The sequence below is a fragment of the Ischnura elegans genome, chromosome 2 (assembly GCF_921293095.1).
Source record: "Ischnura elegans chromosome 2, ioIscEleg1.1, whole genome shotgun sequence".
NCBI classification, from domain to species: Eukaryota; Metazoa; Arthropoda; class Insecta; order Odonata; family Coenagrionidae; genus Ischnura; species Ischnura elegans.
The window spans coordinates 13931293-13958480 of record NC_060247.1 but is presented as its reverse complement, the minus strand read 5'-3'; the positions used below and the strand labels follow the sequence as shown (position 1 = coordinate 13958480).

The window sequence follows — 27188 nt, the reverse complement described above, 5'->3', positions numbered from 1 at the left end:
TTTCTCGTGATATGACAGGTTGAAATTATTACAGCCTTTTGCAGTTTGATGTAAGTATTTGGATGGAGGTTGAGTATTTTGAAACTATTTTGTATGTGTTTTGGGATGATACCGGTAGCTGAGATGACAATTGGAGCTATATAAACCTGTTCCATATTCCATATTCTTTTTATTTCTATTGCCAGATCTTGGTACTTGTTAATTTTTCCTGTAATTGTCTTTTCGATGTTATGCGACAGTGGCACGGCAATATCAACTATGTAGCAAGTTCTATATTTCTTGTCAATCAACACTATATCTGGTCTATTATTAACTATAGTTTTATCTGTTTGAATAGGCAGATCGTAATAGATTTTAAATTCGCCGTTTTCAAGCACTGTTTCAGGGTGGTACACATAATATGGGGTCTTATTATTATTATTATTATTAAAGACTTTTGCTTTTGGGGGGCTACAGCTGCCCCCTCCTGCCCCGCACTGGTTACGCCCACGCCGCCAAGTTAGGAGACTAGTAGATGGGGCAGGTCTCGTTTGGTCCTCTGAGGGAAAGTACATCAGACAAACCGATGCCTGTAAGATCGGCCGCACCCTAAGCAGAGTTAACGGCAACGGTCTGGTAAATTCTTCTGAAAAGGTCAAGAGGCGTCTTTATATAAATTTTATCATTTTCTATTCCTAATTGAACATAATTTCTCGAAAATCATTAATTTGCTGAAGGATTTATTATTAATACTCGCCTAAACTGTTCGGAGTCGCTTTAAATTTGGGAAAATGCCTAAACAACCAATGACAGGCGGAGGTAAATCGTTTTACAGCTGTTTCATCTGGTGTCACGTGACACCACATCCAATTCCGAAATTTTTAGTGGGAATCGGTGGGAATCGTGAACATCAAGAAGTCGTGGCTTTGAGCAGCTTTGGCTTTGAGTTGGTGGTAACACGTCCATCGACAGTCACCGGGTTTACCTGCAGGTGGGTACCATAGGAGATTTATGTCCGATAGCTTGTCATTACGTTCATTAGAATCAATAGTATGGGGAAAATTATCTTTATCTTATGCGATATTCTTCCTAATTTTGCCAAAAGTATTGCTGTAATTTCTTTGTGTTCAAAGATAATTTGAAGTAGTCTCGCTGTTTAATTTTAATTGTTTCTTGGCGATGTTCGGGTGTAGGAATGAATGGTCCTTCACACTTCGAATGTTAAGTCGACCGAAATCAATGGATGATATTATTTTCAGAGATCATGGAGACCGCGATTCCTCGGCCGAAAACTAGAATACCGGTCCCTCGAACTTGTGCTGGACAGCGTTCGGTGAGTGATGTCAAGTTGATGGTCGGGAAGTAACGCCGTTATAACGATAGAGAATGGCTATGTTGAAAAAACGCTGGAAAGTGAGATGTTATTTTATTGCAAAGCCAAATCTGTTAGCATCTCTAGATTTTCAATAATGGAATTAAAATGATCTGCCAGCGTTTGTAGATAATTTCAAAAACTGTGAATACGCTTACGCAGTGACCTAATGCTATTTCCCCGTCTAAGGACATCAGTGAACCATTCAAGTTATCCCACCGTCTAAAATTTCTATATATGGCGAAACATCATCGGAACATGGGTGCTCCTGTCGAAATAGTCTTGTGATGAATATCGCTAATATGCTGAACACTGATTCTCATCATGATTGTCTCCTAGTTATGTGCAAACTTTACAAATGTTATTCTTAACGATTGCCTTACGACTTATCAGTTATAATGCAGCACTTTCGACATGGCCATGCGTCACGTGTGTCAGAGACTTTTGCCACATGATTGATTTAAAATTGCATTGCTGGGTGTGTCTCAGTCGACTGAGCTGAAGTTTTTAACGAGGTAAATTGTCATCATAAAACATAATGACAATTTGAAGTAGTAGTCTCGAAGCTCAACAGCCAGTATGGTGTTATCACACAATTTTGTTCCAACGTTTGTAATACCGCGAGGGTACTAATTTAAGCTTTCATCACAACTTTGATGCACTGTCATTGTGTTCTTAGGGCACTTATTTATTCTTTGTGCATGATTGTGTCATTATTCCAGAATTCTGAATGTGACAATCTAATTTCATGTGGGGTGGACTAGCTAAGTCTACGAATTGCCCCAAAAGCTGCCTCAATGGGTGTGTGATGGGCAGAAGTTTGGGGAGAGTTCTGTCATTAATTCATGGTCTAATAATATGGGGTGAATCTAGCCAAGTGGTTTCCCCACTTCCAAAGTACATCGTAAACTACAGAATTGCCAATTAGTAATTGGCACACTTCCAAATAGAAGTGTATCAATTACTACAGGGCTATTCTGAGCTTGAAGGTTAGCATAGTATTTCAGGAGATTCAGGATGGATCTTCAAATTAAGGAGCGTTGTGGCATAGCTCTAGTGTTTGTGCTGGCCCCTGAGTTTGGCTACTCCAGCCGCGTAATGCCACCTTCAGCAGACCTTGCAGTGCAGCTTCCTTAAAGTCTGCACATTGGTAAGACTGCCTCCTTTGCCCATTCACAGCTATGCCATTGCCTCTAGTCATCATAATCATCCTCTAATTACTTTGTACGAGCGTGATGCGCCCGCTCCCAGCAGTCTTCCCCCGCTCTTTTCAATGCAGGTCCACAGAGGGATAGGCGCATTTCTAATTTTAAAATGTAGAAAATAAGGCAGGGTCTTATGTACGAATTTAATTGGAATGTTCATGTACAAATTGAGGTCAGAGGACCTCTTTAAACACAACATTGGAAGTAATTACACTATCCTCTGTTAAAAGCACATGATGACTCGTACTTACGTATCAACAGGTGGCTTGAATGTGGAATCAGCCGCATTTTGATAAAAGTTATTTAAAGATTGCGAGATATTGTTGCAAATGAACAAATATGTATCAGTTTGTGCGCCGTTAACGTCAGGAATATTTACAGTTTTTTTTATTATTTAAAAACCAATTTTAGGAAACGATAGCAATATTTAGGAAGTAAGATATGCCGTCGCATGTTCTCTGATAAATTCTGTGCATTTTGGTACCTCATTTGTAGAGTTTGGTTGCGTATAAGTTGAGAAAAAGGTATCTATACAGTAGAAATAATATAGAAGATAAAGAATACCCTCACCCTCCGACTGAAGACTTTCACTGTCCACAACCATAGAGTTTATGCCCCCTCTTGTGGAATTTTTATAGTAATGCCTCTCCCGAAATTTAACCCCCCTTGGAAATTTAACCTCCATGGTTTCTTAATCTTTGGACTTAACTGCTGAACTCTGGTTAAAGGACATCAAGTGTAAGACAATTGAGCAAAGGACAGTAAAAGATCCTCCGATTAAAAAGGCCAGAGACTACTTAGACGGAACTATTAATCCAGAACCTACATCCAAACCGTCATCCTATCTGCCTCTGATCCTTCCTGCCAGCATTTCAACACTTAAATAGCAGTCTTTAGTTTGCGAATGCAAGGGTTTTGAGGATCAGGGGCATGAGGGTCATATGAATAGGGTGGTTTCCTATTATTTTTTTATTGCCTCAATCGAAAGATTGTTACTCCTGGAGTACATATTTCACGCTTTTAGATTTTTTAATGACGAAATCTATTTTTCACGATTTAATGAATAATAAAAATTTTCAAGCCGTGGTGTGAGATGACCTTGTGGCGAGGCTTCGAGCGCCGCTACGATGCAGGCTGCTAGCAGTGAACGGAGTAGCCAGCTAGCAGATAGTGGTTGGCTTAAATAAGGATTATTATTACCCTATCAAACGAAAGACACCTTCCCGCCTTAGGCAATTTTAATAGGTGAATATTAAGACATGTTTCCCTGAGCTCTGTGCCTCATGCATGCATTGGTAATATCAGACAATGTTAAACTCCTGACTACTCGTATAGCATCTAGGTCACTGTGACGTCACGTGGAGTGGCATCTCATGGGCGTCAATGTGGCCTTCTTCAAATGAGGTTAAAATTGACCATTAACATGCGTCTAAACTGGGAATTCTAAAAACAATTAATTTGTATATTATGAATATACTAATGGTGGGTTACGAATCACAATCTATGCCTTTCCTACTATCCTCTCCTCCAGGACTACCAATTATCTACCTCGGTGATCCCTTCATTCCTTTTAGAACCTAGTGAGAAGACCAAGATAAGAGGAGGAGCGAAGCACAGAGCTATTTCTCCGGCTGCTGTGTTGCCTCCCATCCAAATTGGCATATAACCGGATTGCTGGAGTTTCCCATTCCACACTGACAATGGCAAAAATGATTTTCTGGAAATCGGCTTACGGGAGTATTCCAATCATTGGCAGTAAATACTCCCTGACTACTCATCCCACCAGTGACACAGCTAGGAATTGTGGCTAGGGTGGGTTTCAGGTGCAATAATTCTGGGGGGCCTGCGGGTATTGCATACCCACCAGGGTAAGCGGGAAGTGCAGGGGCCCTACTCCAAAAAAAATTAAGATAAATGGTTCAAAATGGTGAGTTTTGCGGCCTTCTGAGGGATATTTTATTAATCCTTACACTATTCTACGAGTAATATTAATGCAATTAACTAAAATAGATTAAACTTAGAAATTTATCAGAGCTCTGGGGGGGGTTTTATCCCCCAAAACCCCTCCCTCGCTGCTCCACTGCATCAAACCCATAGTGGAAGTAGCTACCGCTTCAAAATGCCCTACATTCATGACTCATGGTGTACCAACTTCCAATCCTCCACGTAATTCCCACTCATTGCGCACTCTCTTGGGTTCATTTGGATGGGGTCATCCTGTGCTTAACTTTGGCCTTAACAAGGTAAGATGGCGTTCCGGCACCTCCCAGGGAAAATAGATTACTGTCAAAACAATTCACTGTTTTTTTATACCAATCAAAATATGATTCCTCATTGTAAGTTTTATTATGAATTTTCAAAAGATTGGAAGTTTTAGGGAGACTCATATTTGAAAATCATTTTGATTAAATATTTTGATATGCGTTTGGGTTCCTACAATTTTAGAAATTAAGCATTGGGAGCATCGCTGGCTGTCGAGAATTCTATATTTTTTGGTCTAGGAGTCATCATATTGTCTGGTACTTGTCCTTCTTGACCTTAGAAATACATTGGCTGGTTGCTTTATTTTATATGGAGTTTTACCTCATTCATGTCACTGACTGCCTGAAAGAGTTATTTTCCTTGAACGGGCATACATTAAGTAACTTCTATTCAAAAATATTTTTCCACACTCTTCAAAATAATCCTACATAAGCCCCTCATTAAAATGCACGATTGTTATCTTAGTTCTAGTAGCCTCTATAAATCAATACTCCCTATTGTGATATTGGCTTATCAACATAGCCAGGCACCTGGTGAATTCAGGAGGGGGGTTGGGGCAGGGGACCACAGTGCCGTTCTCAGTTTCAAAAATACATATACCTAGATGCTTTCCATACCATCAAGTTGTGTCTTATGACATTTTTGCTGATACACGGAATGTGGCCCAATGGCTACTGCTTTATCTCTAGGCCCTTCTGTTTTTTCAGCCAAAGTCATTCACAAATTCAGAAGGACCCAGGGCAAGGATGTAGCTGGAATATATTTTTCACATTTGGGGCTATTCATTTCTGGCGCAGCTCGTTTGGAGTGGACAGTACATTATAGAGAGGCACAAGATGAATTCCCATGAGTTTGGGCCACTTGACCCCATTCCCTGCTCCACTAAATAACGTGGCCTATGGGTGTGGTTCGTGATTTATTTATTTTATGACAGAAAAAAAGGGGCAAACTTTGCAAATTTTTCTAGGTAAGAAAATTTTTTCCTACTGAGGTATCAACATGTTGTTCAATCATCAGGCAACTTTACAGAGATTCTGTCCCATCTGTGTACATCTATCTAATACATAAAATTTCCGTGTCACCTTTTTTTGTAGCCAAACTCCTGTGAAACAGCTGGACCGAATCCTATGAAATTTTTTGTGTACATTTAGTAGATCTGCGAATAGTATTTAAACTATTTTTCATTATTCTGCTGGGCCCATGAGGCCCTGGCTTGGGCCCTGAGTCATTTCCATAAGAAATACATGTAAAGTTCATTATAAATGCCTGCAGACCAATTTTCTTTTGCATATTTAAATTAGTGATAGTGGTCACATTAAGTTAAAACATATACCATTAGGATGAAAAAGAAATTCACTTTCTTATTCTTACAATTAATTTTTGTTTTCCACATGATTTACGGTGAAATTTGAAAAACTATGGATAAAAATGATGAAATTTTAGTGTTTTTGCCTTACTGTCCCCTTGACCATTGTCAGGATTGTCTATGTAGTTTGACCTATCGATATCGTATAGTTTCTTTTATCAATACAGTTTGCGATACCTGCTAAGCTTTAAATTACCCACCTGAGTTTTTGAATTTATTGGAATCGCCAGGCCTACCATCGCACCGATTACAACAAGGTTGGATCTCCAGTTAAAAATGTCTTGTAATTTGTACCCACCAAAGATGTGCAATGGCCCGGGATAAGTCATTAAGAAATTGATGAAAAACGTTTGTTGACATTTTGAATGGAAAGCTCCTTGGAGAACATGTATTACTCAATCCACGAATCTCTATTATTCTGACAGATGTGCCAATTTCATTCAAACATTTTGATTTTCCAACCAGATTGGCATTTGCAAAGACAGTCAAGAAGTCTCAAGGCCAAATGGTGTCTGTTTGCGGCTTAGATTTGGGTACACTGTGTTTTTCACATGGAAATTTTTACGTGGCATACTCTCGCATGGCATATTCCACTTAGTTTTGATACAATCGTCATGGTTGGGGGAAGGTTAATTAGGAGAGGAGAATGGGAGGAGATTACACTGGACGGCATGAAAATCGGCCCTGACACTATTCCTGCTGATTCTAATGAAAAATGACCTCCTAAATCCGAATATGAACTCCGTTTTACCCCATCACTCACCATTTTTGGGGGAGCTCCTCCCCTCCAATTTTTATCACTTTTCGGTCATTTGGAGGAATTAAAAGGATTATTTTAGCTTTTTTGTAGGGGTTTTGAGGGAATCGGTATCCTAAAAAATTAATATTCATGGTAAAGGGGTAGATCTTGGGGGAATTAGTCTCCGTAAATTGTGTAAAAACGCATTAAAAATTATCAATTTTGCATTTTTTTCGCAAATTTTCACGTATTTAAAAAAATTTCCAGCTTCCATTTGACATCATCCTCCCCCGAATGATAAAAATATATAGCAACAAGAAACCCCAGTAATAATAAAAATATTTTTCTGCATAGCATAGCAACAATAATTAAAATATGTAGCAATAGCTGGGAACATTCACTTGACTACGCTGGCCTCTCCCGCCTGTTCCGCTCAGGCTTGGATGGCAATTCTCTTGCTTTCACAGCTAAAAAAGGAAAAGTAATACTTTCTAATTATACTAATAATATAAGATTAAGATTTTTATACTCTCATTGGAGTTAAAAAGTATTCTTTCTCCTTAATCATGGAGTTCCACAAAGTATCAGCCTCTCAAATCAATTATGTATGTTGAAATTGTCGTCACCTTCCCTCGGTATACCTCTAGTGATCGCAGAGTCAACTCTTTTGGTGTTCTGGACAAGGATCCTTTTTTCAGTTGTGCAAAACAGTAAAAGTTGTTTTACTCCGGCTTTTTCCAAGTGAATATGGGCTTGAGTTGTGATTATTATAGTGATTTGATATGTAATTATGTTACGCGTGTGTAAAAATCATCCTCATGGTTTCAGCTATGTTTGCGGTGAGTTGACTTAAACATCGCACCAATAATGCCTTTCTTTAATTCTTAAAACTGCATATAAATTTTACTCTGACTGCCAAATTGGTGGTCAGGGCTAGGATTAAGCTCCATGTGTTTGCTGTACCACTTGTTACAGTAATTTGACGAAATACTTGGTCAAACTACTATTGCTGCTTTTGAATTGCTTCCTTTGTGAACACAACAGCCGCGCCCGAGAAAAACATTAAATCTTACGGAACTGGCCTCTGCGAGAAAGCTTCGCTCATGGTTATAAAAATGTCGCTCATGTTTACCTGGTTCAGACAGAAAGTATTCACTTGCAATCATTGCACATCAAAGTAGGACAGATGAAATATTTTGTGAGAGCAATCGACAAGACAGGAGCTGAATTTCAGTTTTTAACTAAAAGTTTTCGTTTTAGTGAGGCTACAACCAAGGAAGAAAGTCGTGGGCTCCCAGATTAGGAAACTTTTCCAAGATTCGCCGTTTATGAAACACCTGAATCATTGAGCTTGCCTTGGATTCTGAAACATGTGTTAGAACTTTTTGGGTGACAAAGAAGTGATGTTTATGCCAAGGTATTGCCGTCAGCGTATTAGGCCATGGGGTGTAACATATCACTAAAAATGCATTTCCTTCATTCACACCTGGACATTTTCATAGAATATTTTGGAGCAGTTTCAAATTAACATTGGGAATGGTTCCATGAAGATATCACTATAGGAGAGGAGATTTCAGAGAAGTTGAATGCGGGCATGTTGGTATGTATATTAGGCCTACTGCTGGTTTTTGTATTAGAAACTTCTACCTCAGTGTATAAAGGGAAATCAAATGCCAAATTACTTATGTTATTCATCATTCTTCACGTTTGTTATTTTTCTCTTTGTTGATACGCGTGTGGTATTGAGGGCGCCAGCGTGGCAATGCTACCACGCTGGTACCCTCAATACCACAACAATTCAGAAGGTGAACCTGCTGAATTGTTGGCACAAATTTTCGTTATTTTTTCTAAGCCATGTTTGTAAATATTTTTATTATTGCTAGTATGAGCTGTTGATATATTTTCCATCAATCTGGGATATTTCGGGTAGGGGAAGATGTAAATGGGAGCTGAAAAATGAAATTAAGTGAAAAAATGGCAAAAAATAAGAAAGGATGATAATTTTTAATGCTTTTTTTTAAATCATTAACGGAAAGTAATCCCCCCAAATCTACATCCTTACCATTAATTATCATGTTTTAGAAATTTTCTCCTATCAAAAACCTAATAAGAAATATAAATGGTAACATAATCCTTTTCATTCCTCCAAATTATTGCAAAAGTGATGAAAATTAGAGGGGGGCTTCTCCCCAAAAATGGTGGGTAATGGAGGAAAATTGATGTCATATTTGGATTCAGGAGGTCATTTTACATAAGATTCGGCATGAATGGTACTAGGGCTCGAGAAAAAATAATTTTTTGCCGTCTAGTGTTATCGGGAGGGTGGTGAAGGGAAGGGGTGTTTGGTTAGATGGTGATGGCAAAGGCCGAGTTTTCACCATATTTAGTGCTGCACCCTTATCTCAAACAGTCTATTGTTCCTGCAGCACACACGGCACAGATCATGAAAGTCTATCCATTCAATAATATTTGAGTCACTCGTGCTACTCAAAATATGGTACAGATATATCGTTAAGGGCACTAATGCAGGTGGTGCACCTACACCCTGGCCCACAACTATGGCACTGCATGCAACCCCTGGCAATTTTTCTACTGAAGCCCATGGCATATGGTGTGAAATCATTCGCTCAGTTTGTGGTGTAGAGTTCAGCATGGAAATTTTTTAAGAGAGGGCTTAAGAAAATGTACTTAAAGGGGTTAAAAGAATGAAAGAAATATTTAAGTATCGCTCAAATGTGAGGAATCTAGCATTAACAGCTGCCAATGAAGTACTTTGACGAAGAACCCGAATGAGCGGTAACACTAGGTTTTTGGCGTTTTAAATTCCTTTCCTTCATTTGATATGTAAAGCTGTAGCTGTGATTAAAAACAGTCCAAACGCGAATCACGACCAATCATAATAGTTTTTTTAAACCGAGTGCTGGGTAGCTGTGGTATAACAATAAGTAATGTATAACTTACATTATGACCAAAATTTTTCATGTCGTGGGCTCCCTTTTGATAGCCCTCACCTAGGTGCCAAGGGAAGGCAGGTTCAGCAAAATCGCTTAGCATTGATTACAGCTGTTGCCAACAGGTCAAGGAAGGCCGTGAAATAAGTACGCATAACTAAACTCAATCGCATACAAATAATCTTGAACCGGGGGTGTGTTGATATGAATTTTTTTTGCATTGAAGCTCAGTGGAGCACTGAATATCCAAAGAAACATGCGCTAATAATTAGACCCACCTCTCCTCCTATCCTTTCTGTTCTTCCTTTCCTTCCCCCAACTGCTAGCGCTTTGAGCTTTCAAGTAACAATAGGTCTTTATGGATGTCTTCAATCGAGATGAATCACGCCATTGACGGCAACACGCGCCATGGTCACTGGAACGACGGTGTGCTGTCTACTGCGTGTAATACAGGCAGTGCTACTTCGAGGCCGCTTTCCGACAATACGACTTTTAGCCAGTCACCTTTCAAGGAGCGGTGGCTTGTGAACAAAGTAAGCGGCAGCCAGCAGAAAGTCGTCTCATCTGAAAGCAGCCTTCTGTTCCCAGCCACCTGACGTGTTTAAGACTTCAAATTTGTAAAGTTAGGCCCACGCTTAAGGTTTTCCTGCAACAAGTTATCCAACAACGCTGTCTACTGAATCACAGTAGGTAACCAGAATTACTGGTCGGCATTGACTTGTGTCAACTTTTCGGTTGCTTGATAACCCTTTTTTGTAGCTCATCTGGGGAAGTTTCTTGCTGTTTGCATTTTAAAAAGGTCTCATAGTTTTTAAAGTAATGAGGGGAGACTTTGAAAAGCTTATTTTGCATGCTGAGAAGCATGAGCCACCGCTGTACAATACATGTCTCAAGGAATTGAGAGATTGAAAAAGAATTGTTAAAGTTAGTGTGCAAGGAATTATAGATACAGGATGGAACTTAGGGGATAAAGAAAATAATGGAAAAGGTTTTCGCTGTCTCAGAATGAGCACAAGATAATAAGTAGCTTCCACGAGATGCATTGTAAATAGAGGTGAGAAGCAACTATTTAATCGCCAGTACGCAGTATCGGGTCACTCTTGGGTGAGTAAAATTGTTTAGTTGCCGGTGATCAAAGTTGCCAGTGCGCTGGTGCCCTAAAAGTGACAACCATCTGATTTTCTCAATCTCCGTGGTGAAATCAATGTTGTCAATGTGGCTGCTCAGGTGCTGTAGAACGTGTTGTATCCATACCATAGGCGTACTATGTCAGGAATAATTCGATGGTGGCAGTGCCCTGTCATATGGTTGGTAGTAAATCCGTTCCTGTGGTCTATACAACCTAATGAATGATATCTAATGGTTAAAAAATTGACAGGCAAGAATTAAGATGTGGAAAACTAAAGGTAAATATTGAGTATTCATGCTAGAACTAAGCACATTTCGAGGGGAATTTTCATTCATTTTTCATGGTAATCACACAAATGTATTAATGAGTGGAAACGTCACCCTCTCTAGCAAGAGTCAACATATTAGTGAGAATGAGTCTTAAGCATAAGGATCTATGATGTTGCTTTTCACCCAATTTTTAAATGGGATACTGATAATAGAAATGACAAAAATGGAAACAGACTTTACTCTTCTCTAATTTCTGATGTCATCTATCATCAATCATAATGCTCGTTTGCTTATTTTCAGGATGCTGTGTTGAAAACGTCGGGCAAAAGTTCAGCTAAGATTTTGTTGGAGAATCACTGTAGAGTGGGAGAGTCAAAAAGTAAATCTGCTTCAAATAAAAGTGAGAAATCAATCAAATGTGCTCGTAAGCCAAATGAAAAACTGAGAGACAAAAGAAATATTTTGTGTAAAAGTAAGAAGCGTCTTTCACCTGTACTAGAAACTAGTGTGGTTACTCATCCAAGTGGAAGTCCTGCATTGAAAAAAAGAGGTCAAAAAATTCCTCAAGCAGCTGTGAAATCACAAAATTATCAAGTTTTTCTCCCAACTGGATTTACCCAGGCCATGCAAGTCAACATCACCCATGCTGAATATTCCATACATGAGGAGGCTGTTGCTCAGTCACTTAAAGTTAATGTTAAATGTCATAAAGCTACTCAAACAGATAATTCTAATGAATACCTCACTGTCCAAAAGGCAACGAAAATGTATGTTAACCATTTGGAACAGTTGCAGATTCTAAGTAAAAAGCATGAAGAGGAAATGGAAAATCTTCTCAAATTGCTTCCATAATTAATTTCTAAATTTATTTATGTTCATTTTTTTCATTGAAAATTTAAAGTTGGTTTTTTTATATTTTCTTTATATTAAATTATATTAAAATTATATTATATATTAATAAAATTATGTATTGTATATATAAATGTATATATTATTCATCAGACCATCGTGCCTCAAAATGTGTCCAACTAAGTTGTCCCTTCTTCTGCACAAGGTTTTTAGGAGGTTTCTCTTTTCTCCCACTCTTCTTAGCACTTCCTCGTTACTCACACAGTCAATCCATTTTATCTTCATCATTCTTCGGTAGCACCACATTTCGGATGCTTCCACTCTTGACTTCTCTGCTGCTGTCAATGTCCAAGCCTCGCTTCTCAAGAGAAACATACTCCATATGTAGCATCTGATGAATTGTTTCCTTACTCCTATGCTGGTATTTTCAGCTGTAAGAAGATTCTTCTTTTTGTAGAAAGCCCTCTTCACCTGCGCTATTCTACTGTGTATTTCTTTCTTGCTCCATCCATCGCTGGTAATTCGGCTTCCCAGGTAAGAAAACTCGTTCACCTCTTAGAGCTTAAGCTTTCCTAGGTTGATGTTTGTTTTAGCCTCCTCTCTTTTGCTGCAAACTAATATCTTAGTCTTCTTTTTGTTGATTTTCAGCTGATATCTGGCCATTGTCCTTTCCATCTTTGTCAACGTCTTCTTTAAATCCTTCTCTGTCTCGGCTATGACTACTATGTCATCAGCAAATCGCAGCATGCTAATTTTTTCTGCGTGGATATTGACACCCGAAGCTTTCTCCTTGATTTCATTGATGGCTTTCTCTATGTAAACATTAAAAATTAAAGGGGAAAGCACACAACCTTGTCTCACCCCTTTTCTTATTCTTGCTTCTGCACCGTTTGGTCCACATTTGATCACAGCTACTTGGTTTTTATACAATCTATGAATAATTCTACGATCATTGTAGAGTACGCCGATTTCTTTCAGAATTCTAAGCATTGAATTCCATTCCACGTTATCAAATGCCTTCTCTAAATCGACAAATGCTATGAAAGTCGGTTTGTTTTTCTCCAATCTCTTCTCTATGAGCATCCTAAGTGCCAAAATTGCTTCCCTTGTGCCCCTGCGTTTCCTAAATCCGAATTGGTCCTCATCCAGGAATTCTTCTGCTCTTCGTTCTATTCTCCTGTAAATGATTCTTGTCAGAATTTTCGACACATGTGTCGTCAGGCTTATGGTCCTAAATTCTTTGCGATTCTCAGCTCTCTTCTTTTTGGGTATGGGAATGATGTTCTTCTCAAAGTCACTAGGTAAATCTCCTGTTGAGTACATATCGCAGATAGTTTTATACAGTTGAGTTAAGACCTTTTCTCCTCCATTTTTTATTAGCTCTGCTGGAATGTCATCTATTCCTGGGGCCTTATTCGTTCGCAGGTCTCTTATTGCAGCGTCAAATTCCGATCTTAAGATGCTTGCTCCAATGTCATCCTTTTCAACTTCACTTTCCTCTTCGATAACTTTTGAGCTAAGCTTGCTTCCGTTGTATAATTCCTCCAGGTATTCCTTCCATCTCTCGGCTTTGTCTTCGTTTTCAATTAGAATGTTTCCATTCTTGTCACTTATGGTATTACATTTTGGGTTTCGTTCCTTGAAATGGTTCCTCCATATTCTATAGGCCGCTTCCACTTTCCCTTGTACGAGGTTATTTTGTACGTCCTCACATATGTTCCTCATCCACGCTACTCTGGTTTTCCTCGCTTGGCGGCAAATCTCGTTCCTTATTCTCTTGTAGCAAGCCTGTCCTTCCTCAGTATTCGTATTCTTATACTTTCTCCTTTCTTCAATGAGGTCTAGGACTTCATCTGTGATCCATGGCTTTTTCTTAACACATTTTCTTCTCCTTAGAACTTCTCTAGCGGCCTCCTGAAACCCACTTTTTATGTTAGTCCAGTTATTCTCAACTGATTTTTCAGACTGATCTAATCCTATCTTGTGCTCCATTACTTCTTGAAAGGCCTGTTGATTTTTTGGCTCCTTTAGTTTCTCTAATTGCCAGGCGTTCTTTGCTGATTTCTTCAATTTCTTGAATTTCAGATGGCATTTCATCATCACTAGATTATGATCACTGTCAATATCTGCCCCCGGGTAGCTTTTACAGTCCTTTATCTGGTTTCTAAACCTCTGCTTCACTAAAATATAGTCTAGTTGAAATCGTCTTTTGTCTCCTGGCATTTTCCATGTGTATCTTCTTCACATGTGATTCTTAAATAGGGTGTTGGCAACCACTAATTTGTGTTCTGTGCAGAATTCCAGGAGCCTTTCTCCTACTTCATTTATATTTCCTAATCCATATTTTCAGGTTATTCTTCCATCCTGACCTTTGCTGACGACAGTGTTCCAATCACCTAAAACAATAAGGTTTTCTTCACCCCTTACCTGTTTGATTATTTCCTTGATATCATCGTAGACGTCTTCAACTTCTTCATCCTCGTAGTCTGTCGTAGGCATGTAGACCTGTACCACTACGGTATCTACCGGCTTCGTCTCTATCTTTACCTTAACTATCTTTTCATTGTACTGTAGGAAGCTTTTCACACGCATTCCGGCGCTCTTTCTGAGCATTATCCCAACCCCAGCAATACCGCGTCAATCCAATCTTAGGATTGTTGACTAATGATGATGATGAAAATTATATAAAAATTATATTTAAAAACCTTATGATGCTCCCTCTAGCCCCATCTTTAAAACTGTGAAGATCCTCCCTTTACCATGTGTCTATTTATTATCTCTGCTAGTATTTACATATAAAAATCTGGACATGTTTGAAATTAACTCCAGTTTTCATAATTATGAAACCAGAAATAGGCAAAGGCTTCACTATAATACAGCGAGGACAAATAGAACTAAATTAGGTCCAAGAGAAATGGGATTCTGAACATATAATAAACTCCCGCACCATTTAAAAAATCAATGTGAGTCATTGGTATCGTTTAAAAGGAAGTAGAAGGCATTCGTACTTGAAAATAACTATTAATCTGTCATGGAATACCTGACAGACTCCACATTCTAGTGCTTCATTTTCATGTTTTGAAAATATATTATATGTGAAATAATACATACTTTTACATAATATTTCAACTATATGTTTCTACTATATGTTTCTTGTGTATTGTATGAATCTCCTTCTCCCCCTTTTTTTTGACGTGTCTTATATCTCCTTGTAGATCTTTGGACAAAATAAATTATTATTATTACTGTTATTATTATTATGATTAAATCTTGTCATAGTATTTCATGTTTACTAAAATCGTTAATGGAAATTTACCACATTATTTCCTTCTCCATGATTACTGACCGTGATTTCCTATCCTTTTCCACCTTGCAAAGCCATCATCATAAGTCATAGTTATGAGCACATGGGCCCTGGGTAAAATTTGAAGTCGAAGTGCACATGGTAACTTTGGTTCAGTTGCAATAAGCTTGGTCGTTAGGATGAAGATCATCATCATACCTTTATGGATACCTATTGCATGGGTTTTTTTTTAGTTTTTGGGTGCCTTTACATATAAATACTCAAAAGCAACTATCTAAGTTTTCAGACGTTCAGTAACAGAGTATCTTTTGTTTTTTTGTGAAAATACTTCAGCACAATATACATGAGACTGGGTGCTTGTTCCTCCCGAAACCATCTGCAAGTCTCGACTGTCAGTAACAGTTATCCCCCTTATAACGTTATCCTTATATAGTCCAGACTGACCAAAATGGCAGGCCTAGGCTAGATTGGCAGCAGGGAGAACTGTCCGTGAAGGACGGTCGGCCAGATTTGCTTCGGTAGGAACAAACCTTCAGGACGCATTCCACGTCGCATTTGTTATTATTTCCAAAAGGTAGTTACAATTCTTACAATTCCTAATTTGTCTTTTACAGCTAGATAAGCGGAATAGAAAGGCTACTGTAGAAAAGGCCTCCCTCTCCCCACCTCAGACACCCTCAACTGTTCCCAGGTCGGAGTATGAAGAGATAAAGGCGACTTATGAAAGTCGGGTAGCAGAGTTGGAGGCAAAGCTTCAATCAGGTGCTACACCGATATCAGACGAGCTGAGGGCCTTCCTCAATCAAATGGAAGAGAGAATTGTTGCTCGGGTGGAGTCTGAGATTAAGGAATCAAAAAGTAAGTGGAAGTGTTTCATGATAGTATTTCTGACGTTGCGATTACATATATTCTATGATTATTGAGTGAGATACATATGGGGTAGAGTTTAAAACAGGGTGGTATATGAGTAATTGTGTTAGGGTTTGAAACGTTTGGAAACAACCAATGAGATATATACAGTGGAACCTCGTTAAAGCGAGTACGGGCTATTGCGAGACCCCCGCTATTACGAGGGATAGCCGATGCACCGTCAATTGACCCTATAATAAGCATGTTAAAAAAATTCGTTTTTACAAGGCCCTTCAGGTGCTGGCACTCGCCATAGCGAGAGTTTCCATCGCCGGAGAACCTTCACCAAGAGTCCCTAATCTATGTAATTTCTTGCGATCTGTTAGAAATGAAGTTAACATGGAGTGCACAGTCTCAAATTCATGGAGTAAACTGACGTTCGATAAATAAGTAGTTCATTATAGTGAAAATATTGTGGATTTAACATTCGCGAATGCTTGGTCTTCTTTCGTTCCTCGGGCGGCAGAAAGCAGTGGGCAGATACTCGCACGTCCGTGTGTTGCGTGAATAGAAAGGATTTGATGGCAGACACCATGGCCAAAAAACACCTAACACGTCTGAGCAAGAAAATAATAGAGTAATATGAGGGTGGCGTAATTAATTTATCTTCCTATTCGCTCTTCGCAGTAAAAAAGCATAAACGCCCAAGGAATGCAGACCATGAAGAGTTAGAAGAAGCTTTGTTCAGGTGGTTTTGCCCACTTCAATCTGTGAGAACTTCAGAGAAAGTGGCTATGCCTAAGCCTAACGCAGAGTATTTCAGGGATAAATTGCGAATCGAGAACGTCAAGAGTTAGGAATGTTGCTTAAACTGATTCAAAGCACCATAGCGTTATCTCCCGTCATAATTGCTGGTGATGCCTGCGGTGTTGACCCGAAGTCATGGAAGAAAACACTCCGATCCTAAGTATCTTAAGAAGTATTCCCTGCGTGGTATAACATTGACGAAACGGAAATCTTTTACAACCTACTCTCTGACAAAACCCTTGCAGTACGAGGTATTTCTTGCAATGATGCTTCTAGAGGTAGGTAGTGCGCTTTAGCGATAGTGTATACATAGGGTGTACGATACAATGATACTCAGCGTGAATTGTCCGGATGGACGTATTTATTCTCTTTTGCGGTTACAAGTAATAGTCACGATCACAATGTACTATTCACAATGGTGAACTATTCGCGTCAGTGGTTGGAGTCGTACTGGCGCTCTCTTCCGACACTCGGGCGGCCGAGCCTGGTGGCTCAGAACAACTGACTCTCGTTTGGTGCCATGTCGCATGCATTCGATGCCGCCACAGATGGCATATGTGAAGAGCTGATGCTGCGCTTTCAGTTTATTTAATTTAAAAAATTCTGCATTCCTTTTTCATGTTTCTCAGTCATTATTGAGAATTTTAAATCAATAAATTCAAACTCGTTGGATTTTATGGTCTTAGGGTCCATCAGATGCGTATGCCTTTCCGTTTCTTTGCTGAAAATATTACCCATGTGGGTTATATTTGTCGCAGTTTCTTGCATATTGCTATTGTTTTATTTAAGTGACATCAGCATAATACCAGCGTGATATTTTTTCGTGAAATAATATCACGTTAATATCTTTTCTTACATTACCAATTTTAATTCAGTCCGTTTTTATTGCAGTGCCGTGGTAAACTCATTGTCAGTGTATTATTTCAAATACGTCGCGAGCGTAACACTCGAAGAGGGACTTTTTTAAACAACTGCAATTTTAATCACATCATTTTGAATGCTTAGCAAACTTTTTGCCGTAGATAATGAAGAAATTACATTATATGATAGAAAAAGTCTTCCAAGGCAGGATCGTTTTACAACCTTCCACCATTTTCGTCTGCAGAAAGAAATGCAATACGTCATTTCACTTGACTGCCGCTTAACGTGCTGGAACAATTAACATGCACCAATGGAACTATTTGAGGCATTAAATAACCGCAATGCAGTTATATCAGTTATTTTTTGAATTTTCAGTGGAAAATACCAAAATAATAGAATGATCATGTAAATGCACTAATTAATTACATGGAGAAATGGCTTCGTCAGTTGTACATTGGCATAATGATTGATCAAGGAATGCTTTGCATGATTTTTATTCAGTACGGCGCTTATAAATTGTTTAAATAGTTATTTGTTGTTTAAGTAAGGAAATTTAGTGATGCAAAAAACATCGCCCTTCGTCTGGATTTATGCTTATGTTTATCGGATATAAATTTCTCTGTCGCCGCACCACTCCTGTTCCTGTATAACTGTTTGCAATAGGTATATTGACTATTATTTGCTCCACCTCTGGTAAAGCGACAATTCGCTATAGCGAGTGTTTATTTGAGCCCCGTGGGGTCTCGTTTTACCGAGGTTGCACTGTAGTATATTTGCCCACACTGATGTTATTGGTTAGTTTTCCTCTTAATTGCTACATGAAAGTATTTCCATGACTCCATCATCGGCGGCAATTGGGATATTGTAACACAAGGGAAAAAATATCTTGGGATTTTTATTGGCTAAATATGCACAGGGATGTTTTAATGTATGTAAGGTCTTGCATTGACTGTCAAAGTGCAAAACCAGTGCAAAACACCATGGTGGGGTACCATTCGTCTGAGGTGGCTATAACTGAGCCAGGGGGAAAAAATTTTGTACATATACATGGGCCCACTAACACGTACACAATCGGGGAGTACTTCGATTCTTGCGGTCATTGAGAATAGAGAAAGGGCTTGTAAAGCAGATTATTCGCCATGTTTTGGACCATTTCAGCAGAAATTTTGCTGATTCTTTTGTTAAGTGAGGAACTCAAGGGGTGTAATTTATATATGACCGTTTGGCCTACATTAAACGGTTGACCCTTCCGATTCCTATTATAATTTCTCGCTACTATCGTAATAGCACGTTTCAAGTTACTAAGGGCCTCCGTCCACCTTTCCTCGATGCTTTCTCCCCTTTTGGCCTTGGCGACGCTGTCATCGAATGTCCAGTGCATGGCCAAAGGATGATTTAATTCTCGCTCCAGAAAGAGACTCGCCGGAGTGCATTTTGTGCTCTCATGGAAGGAGGTATTAAATGCCATAGATATGGTATGTAGATTCTCATCCCACCGTTCCTGTGCGTTGTGATAAAAAATAGTGGGCACTGCCTTTAAGTTCCTATTAAGCTACTCGACATGATATGGTTGTGGGTAATATGGACTTGTGGTAGCATGTTTTTTTTATGCCCCAATGGAAACACTTAACTTTTCCTCCCTAGAAGTAAAAGTTGGATACCATTATTTTGGGAAAACGTGCTACTGCGAAGACAAGAGTGTTAAGGATTTTTACTGTATTAGCAACCTTCATGTTGCATATGGGAATAATAAAAACGAATTTTGCAAAAGGGTCAATGACCACAAGAATCGAAGTATTCCCCGATCGCGTACGCGTTAGTGGGCCCATGTATATGTACGAAATATTTTTCCCCCAGCTTGGTAGTCACCTCAGACGAATGGTACCCTACCGTGGTGTTTTGCACTTCGACTGTCAGTGCAAGACCTTACATATGTTAATATGTCCCTATGCATATTTGACCAATGAAAATCCCGAGATATTTTTTTCCCTCGTTTTACGATATTCCAAATGACCACCGGTGATTGGATGGAAATAAGCCATTACCATCGGCCTTATCCCTACAGGAATATAAATTTGATTACGTTTGACCTTAGGCCCTTATTAGACGAGGTAGCCTGGCGACGTCGCCAGCGACGAACCTGGCTACCCAGCTTGTCGTGGGTCATTGATTCTTATGGGCCTTATTACACGAGGGTAGCCAGCGTCGTAGCCACACTTTGGCGACTGACTGGCTACCGAGCCCCGTCGCCAATCCGGTCGCCACTGGCTACCCATACTGGCGACGCTGCGTTGTAGCATACGGAGCTTATTACACGAGGTCGCCAGGCTACTCGGTCAGTACACCTCGTTGGTAGGTACTGCTCAAGGTTGTGTTGTGTTCTGTTGTGTGTGGGTGAGTTGTTCAGTATGTCCACGCCAGTTGAGAAAATGCCTACATCTTCTGATTCAGTGGAAGGGATACGCGGAGAGAAGAAGAAAAAAGAAGAGCCGCAGAAAGACGACCAAAAGAAAAAGCATTAAGAGCTCGTGAAAAAGTGCCAGAAGTTGGCCGACGCAAAATTAAGATAACGTTACCACTCACACATCGCACTCCACTATAGTTCACAGCAAGCTGAGAGAAAACGGAAAAATGCTGGCTACTGAACTGGCTACATAACTGGCTACTAGGTTTGGTAGCCAGTGGGTCGCCAGCTACCGTCGCTGGCGACGTCGCCTGGCTACCTCGTCTAATAAGGGCCTTACATGCACGAAACACCAGAAGTCCCTGATGCAACTTAAGATTCCTTACTATCGCCCCCTCATTTAGTCTTTGTTTTAGTCTTTGACATTCAAAATCCTTCTCCTGATGTTCTAAAATGGTCGTGAATGATATCGGTGTGTCCTGCCGGACACACAACCCAGGTCGTACGACTTGTTTGTGATCATTTTGGTTTTCATCAAACATCCGTGACAAGCAATTGGCCATGGCATTATCCTTCCCTTTCACATGGGTTACCCGAAACTTATAACTAGATAAACATAACATCCACCGTCTGACCTTTCCCAACTGCTTAGGATGATTACGCATCCATGAGGGAGCCTGATTATCAGTATATACATAGTTCGAATTCCCGACCCCTCAGATATTGCCCAAATTTCTCTACAGCAAATACGACTGCCAAGCATTCGGCTTCGTAGGTAGCATATTTTTTTCGGCATCGTTAAGGTCTGGCTTGCAAAGGCTACTGGTGCCAAATGGCCATTGACTCTCTGTGATAATACCGCCGCTACAGCATTGGAGGATGCGTCTGTATGTACCACAAAATCTTTGGTAAAGTGAGGTATATGCAGCACTGGGAGTGATGCAATTATTTTTGGTAATGTTTCGAAAGCCTCCTGTTGAGCAGGCCCCCAAAAGAAGCAGGCATTTTTCTTTTTTAGCTGATTCAATGGGGCCGCAATCTCAGAAAAATAAGGAATGAAACGGGCAGAGTATCTGCACATTCCTAACAAACGTTTCGTCGCCCTCAGATTTCCCGGAACCTGGAAGTTACTCACTACTTGCCCTCTTTCTGGTTCTATTCTAATTCCCTGATTCGACACAACGTGTCCTAAATACTTAATTTTATTCAATCCAATTGAAATTTTCTCTGGATTTGCGGTCAATTTCCCTTGCCTCAGTCAGGAGAAAACTTCTTCCAAGTGTACCAGGTGGTCATCAAAGTTTTCACTGTACACCACGACGTCATCAAGATATGTAAATACATATTTGTATTTTATACCACCCAAAATCCTACCAATCAAGGGTGAAAGAACTTGTCCGCCTGTACAAAGTCCGAAAGGTAAACGCTTATATTGGTAAAGCCCAAAAGGAGTTATAAATGCCGTTGCCCGTCTTCTTTTGGGAGTCAGAGGCACGTGGTGGTATGCAGCATTTAAATCTAAGATAGAATAATATTTAGCCTTACTGAAATGCAGGAACTCATTTTCCACAGTAGGTAGAGGAAAGGCACCATAAACTACTTTCTTATTCACCCTTCGGTAATCAACCACAAGACGCGAGGATCCATCTTTCTTGGGGACTAAAAAACACGGGCTAGTGTACGGGGAATTAGATTCTTCAATAACTCCCTCTTGTAGGAGATCTTTCACATGTTTCCTCATTTCTACTATTTAAGAGGGGTTGCATTGAGATGGTGGGGGTCTAACCGGCATCTCATCTGACAAGGTTAACTAGTACTCCATTACGTTGGTACATCCTAATGATTTGGTGACTACTTCTTTATATCGATTTAGTAACCATTGTACCTTTTCCCTTTCTTCATTATTTAAATACTCGAGTCGTGAAGTCTCGCCTTTCTTGTTTACTATGCCATTATTCACTGGCTGAGAAAGGAATGATGCAATGATCTCAGGTATAAACTTAACTTAAGTCTTAGTGACAAAATTCAATATCATTCCTGTCTTACTCAAAAAATCAGCACCTAAAATTACCTGAGCTGGGGAAGCATTAAGAATGAAAAATCATGTTGCCGTGAGTTTCCTTGTATTTTAATATGAAGCTTGACCTTTCTAGTTGTGTTAAGGGCGTCAAATCCACCCCATAACAAATTTTCTCTCCTTTAACACGTTGATTGCGGATGGCATAGCATTGATGCCCAGCGTAGGACCTGCCAACAGGCGGGTGGCATCACATTGATCAAGTAATCCTTTCAATTGGGGTTTAATTATTTTGGTGACAGAAAAAGAAATAGATTTTTTCTCATTGATTTCCTGTGTGTTAGTTAAAGTTAATAGGTGGGAATAATTACGACCACCATTTCGTTATTCACAGGAAATAATGGTGAAGTCTTATGGAAAACTTATATTTTTCCTTTTGAATGAGAAATTGGAATTGGGGAAATCCTTGGGAAAAAATTATTGAATAGGGTGGTTTCCTATTATTTTTTTATTGCCTAAATCGAAAGATTATTACTCCAGGAGTGTGCATTTCGCACTTTCAGGGTTTTAAATAACGACATCTATTTTTCGCGATTAAATGAATAATAGTGAAAATTTTCAAGCCTGCGAAAACGCGACGGCTAAGCATGAATGCTGGGAAAAGCCTGTGTGACATCATTCTGGTTCCCGCTGTCGCCATGTGATATGCCTTGGGGCGAGGATATGTGTGCTGCTGTGATGCAGGCTGCTAGCAGGTAGCGCATGGCTTAAATAAGGATTATTAATACCTTATCAAACGAATGAAACTTTCCGACCATAAGTAGTTTTAATAGGTGATTAATAAGAGATGTTTCCCTGAGCTCTGTGCCTCATGCATGCATTGGTAATCTCAAACGATGTAAAGCTGATATATACCTGTATAGAAACTAGGTCCCTGTGATGTAATTTGGAGTGGTATCACATGGGCACCACTCTGGCTGTTTTCAGATGCGGTTAAAATTGACCATTGCCATTCGTCTAAACTGGGGTATGTAAAATCAAATAATTGTATATTATGAATACACTAATGGTGGGTAGCAAATCGCAATCAATGCCTTTCGTTTTCTTTGATGAAGGAAAGTACCCTAATTCTGGACTCAAATAAAAGTCTTTTTACGTCACCACGGAATAGACTGCTAGTTGCTCTGTGTCGCCTGTTATCTCTATTTTTAGGAGAATTTTCGCCATTCTTATTAGAAATGCATGCAAGTATTCTGTTGTGTGCATGTCGTCGAGAAGGTCAGCTCTTCCTTCTCAGTTTTTGTGACTCTCGCCATTAGTACAGTCTCTCCTTCGCACAATTTATCATTGCGTGTGAAGTTGCGTGCATTTTCATTCCTCTATCGAGATTTTTTTTGTAATACTACTGTAGGGCCTTGTTCTATTCGAAATTTTAGTATTTTACATATAAATATTTAGCCATTTACGTGGGAGGAACTTGTATTTTTAATTTTATTGCTATTTTCGAACCCCTAGGACCATTTATGTATCACTCTTTGGTGAACTAGGCTTAGAATATCTCCTCATAATAAAACTACCTCTGGTACAATTTACTCAAGTGTATTTGTGTAACATTGCATTGGGTCTTCTTCGCAAAGGTTATTTTGAACTTTGAGGCAATTCACATATAGGGTGTATATAAATGAATATCGGGGTTTTAATGCTTTATAATATTATTTTTTTGCAATGCAGTTTGCATGCAGTTTTTTATTACATTATACTTACATTTATTAATTATGTGTCAAATGAAAGAGTAACTCAAACAGTTTTGTTTTTCAGCCACAATGCACATGTGCGTGAAATGTTTCCACCGCGATCCGCTAGAAAGCTGAAGTAGGGTAAGGGGTGCGTAGCTAGCCACCTCGAAAAGTCGCGGGTCGCACGCTTCTTGCCCGTACGTGTAGGTTCTTGCTCTTGGTGTCGGGAAACGAATAATCACACACAAGTATTTAAAGTTTTTAACCCAAAGTTTATATCCATTCAAAAACCCAATATCAATATCAATTCAAGCAAAAGGCATGAAGTAATAGTGAATATTTGCGTCCAGAATAGCCAAAATTTAGATCATTTACAAAGTCTCGTGAAGGAGAGGAGCTGCTGGTGATGGCACCGGTGGATAGCGAGGTGCTTTGGTCGCACGGGCCCGCGCTTCGACTCCAACTGACGGCGACATAGCTGACAGACCAGTGACTGAGTAGAGTTACTGAGTGCGTGAGTCCCTGAGTGCGTCCTGAGTGCCAATCGTATCTCAACCATGCCATTATATAGGGAAGTGGAACCAGGATGTTTTCATCCTAGAGGAAGGGGAAAGGAAGGGGAAGAGGAAGGTTAAGCATTCTAGAAAGTGAAAAGTTGAAAATCCAGAGGCATAGTTTGTCATAGCTGGATATTCTGACACGTCACACAACAACATATTTATTCATATTTTGAAAATGGAAATCTTCCATTTCCGGATCACCACCGTAGCAAAGATGGCGATTAGTGAACAGAAAGCATTTTGTGTTTTACAGTTTGCAAAGACAGAATCTGTGCAACGTGTGTTCTGCATTAAATCCAGATCTTATCGTCCAAGTGAAAATAACATGGCAACTTCTTTAAAGCAAGTATTATTTAGTTGCTTTGCCGGCTGGAATATACCACATGTGTGTTTGCCCAACCCTGCACAGTGTCAACTTTTCAGTTGCTTGACAACCCTTTTTTGTAGCTTATCTGGGGAAGTTTCTTGCTGTTTGCATTTTAAAAAGGTCTCATAGTTTTTAAAGTAATGAGGGGAGACTTTGAAAAGCTTATTTTGCATGCTGAGAAGCAGCCACCGCTGTACAATACATGTCTCAAGGAATTGAGAGATTGAAAAAGAATTGTTTAAGTTAGTGTGCAAGGAATTATAGATACAGGATGGAACTTAGGGGATAAAGGAAATAATGGAAAAGGTTTTCGCTGTCTCAGAATGAGCACAAGATAATAAGTAGCTTCCACGAGATGCATTGTAAATAGAGGTGAGAAGCAACTATTTAATCGCCAGTACGCAGTATCGGGTCACTCTTGGGTGAGTAAAATTGTTTAGTTGCCGGTGATCAAAGTTGCCAGTGCGCTGGTGCCCTAAAAGTGACAACCATCTGATTTTCTCAATCGCCGTGGTGAAATCAATGTTGTCAATGTGGCTGCTCAGGTGCTGTAAAACGTGTTGTGTCCATACCATAGGCGTACTATGTCAGGAATAATTCGATGGTGGCAGTGCCCTGTCATATGGTTGGTAGTAAATCCGTTCCTGTGGTCTATACAACCTAATAACTGATATCTAATGGTTAAAAAATTGACAGGCAAGAAATAAGATGTTGAAAACTAAGGATAAATATTGAGTATTCATGCTAGAACTAAGCACGTTTCAGGAGAGGTTTTCATTCATTTTTCATTGTAATCACACAAATGTATTAATGAGTGGAAACGTCACCCTCTCTAGCAAGAGTCAACATATTAGTGAGAATGAGTCTTAAGCATGAGGATATATGATGTTGCTCTTCACCCGATTTTTACATGGTTAACTGAAAAGATAAATGACAAAAATGGAAATTGGCTTCACTCTTCTCGTATTTGTGATGTTTCCAATGAGCTACATCAATAATTTATAGTAATGTCTTCATTTTTTGTTTATTGCTTGTTTGCTTATTTTCAGGTTGTCGTATTGAAAAACGTTGGGCAAAGGTGCAGAAAAGATTACGTTGAAGATTTCCCCCAACAGGATTTACCCAGGCCATGCAAGTCAACAACATCCATGCTAAATATTCAGTGCATGAAGAGGCTGTTGCTCAATCAACTCATGTTAAATGTCATAAAGCTACTCAAACAGATCATTCTAATGAATACCTCATTGTCCAAAAGGCAACGAAAATGTATGTTAACCATTTGGAAGTTGCAGATACTCAGTCTAAAGCATGAAGAGAAAATGGAAAATCTTCTCTCAAATTGCTTCCATCATTAATTTCTAAATTTATTCATGTTCAATTTTTTTCATGGAACATTGCATTAATTTAAAGTTGGTGTTTTTATATATTCCTTATATTATTATTGTTATTATTATTATTATTAAGATTAAATCTTGTCATAGTATTTCAAGTTTGCTAAAATTTTAAATGGAAATTTACCACATCATTTCCTTTCTCATGATTACTGGTTATTTCCTATCCTTTTCCACCTTGCAAAGCCATCCTCATAAGTCATAGCTATGAGCACATGGACCCTGGGTAAAATTTGAAGTTGAAGTGCATATGAAAACTTAGGTTCAGTTGCAATAAGCTTGGTCATTAAGATGAAGATCATTATCATTACTCTATGGATACCTATTGCATGGGTTTTTGATTAGTTTTTGGGTGCCTTCACATATAAATACTCAAAAGGAATTATCTAAGTTTTCAGACATTCATAAACACAGTATCTTTAGTTTTTTTTTGTGATAAATACTGCAGCACAATATACATAAGGCACATCCAGCCACTCAGAATATGACTGTATTATCTTTTATTTTTTTGCATCTGGTATTTCAGGCAGAAATAGGAAAAGTAGTCTGATAACTAAATTTGGCAAAGATAATTTAGTTTAACGTAACCTTTATTAGATCATGGAAGAGTAGATTATTACTTTTCCTGATGTTTCTGTAAGTTGCACTAGGTAGTTGTTGGTTAGATCAAGGTTTTCATTCATTAGTGCTATAACAACTCGGTACTCACACAAACTGCAATCAGTAAAAATATTCAATGTTATTGATGGTTGCTGTCAGTTCTCTTGAGTT

At 39.1% G+C, this 27188-nt stretch overlaps 1 protein-coding gene across 3 annotated transcripts; it reads left to right on the top strand.

Moving 5' to 3' along the window:
• Window positions 1-857: 857 nt before the first annotated feature.
• On the top strand, window positions 858-26551 carry LOC124153419. Of its 3 annotated transcripts, XR_006863641.1 has the most exons (5): window positions 858-970; window positions 1239-1312; window positions 11573-11672; window positions 16040-16283; window positions 26076-26551. XR_006863641.1 is itself a non-coding variant. In XM_046526558.1 (4 exons), the coding sequence occupies exons 2-4, from the start codon at window positions 1244-1246 to the stop codon at window positions 26123-26125; spliced, it is 363 nt and encodes a 120-aa protein (XP_046382514.1). In that variant the 5' UTR covers window positions 858-970; window positions 1239-1243; the 3' UTR covers window positions 26126-26551. The 3 variants fall into 3 exon arrangements, 2 of the variants coding, with proteins under 2 accessions (XP_046382514.1, XP_046382513.1); XM_046526558.1 differs by lacking the exon at window positions 11573-11672; XM_046526557.1 differs by lacking the exons at window positions 16040-16283; window positions 26076-26551 and having other exon boundaries at window positions 11573-12162.
• The last annotated feature ends 637 nt before the right edge of the window (window positions 26552-27188 follow it).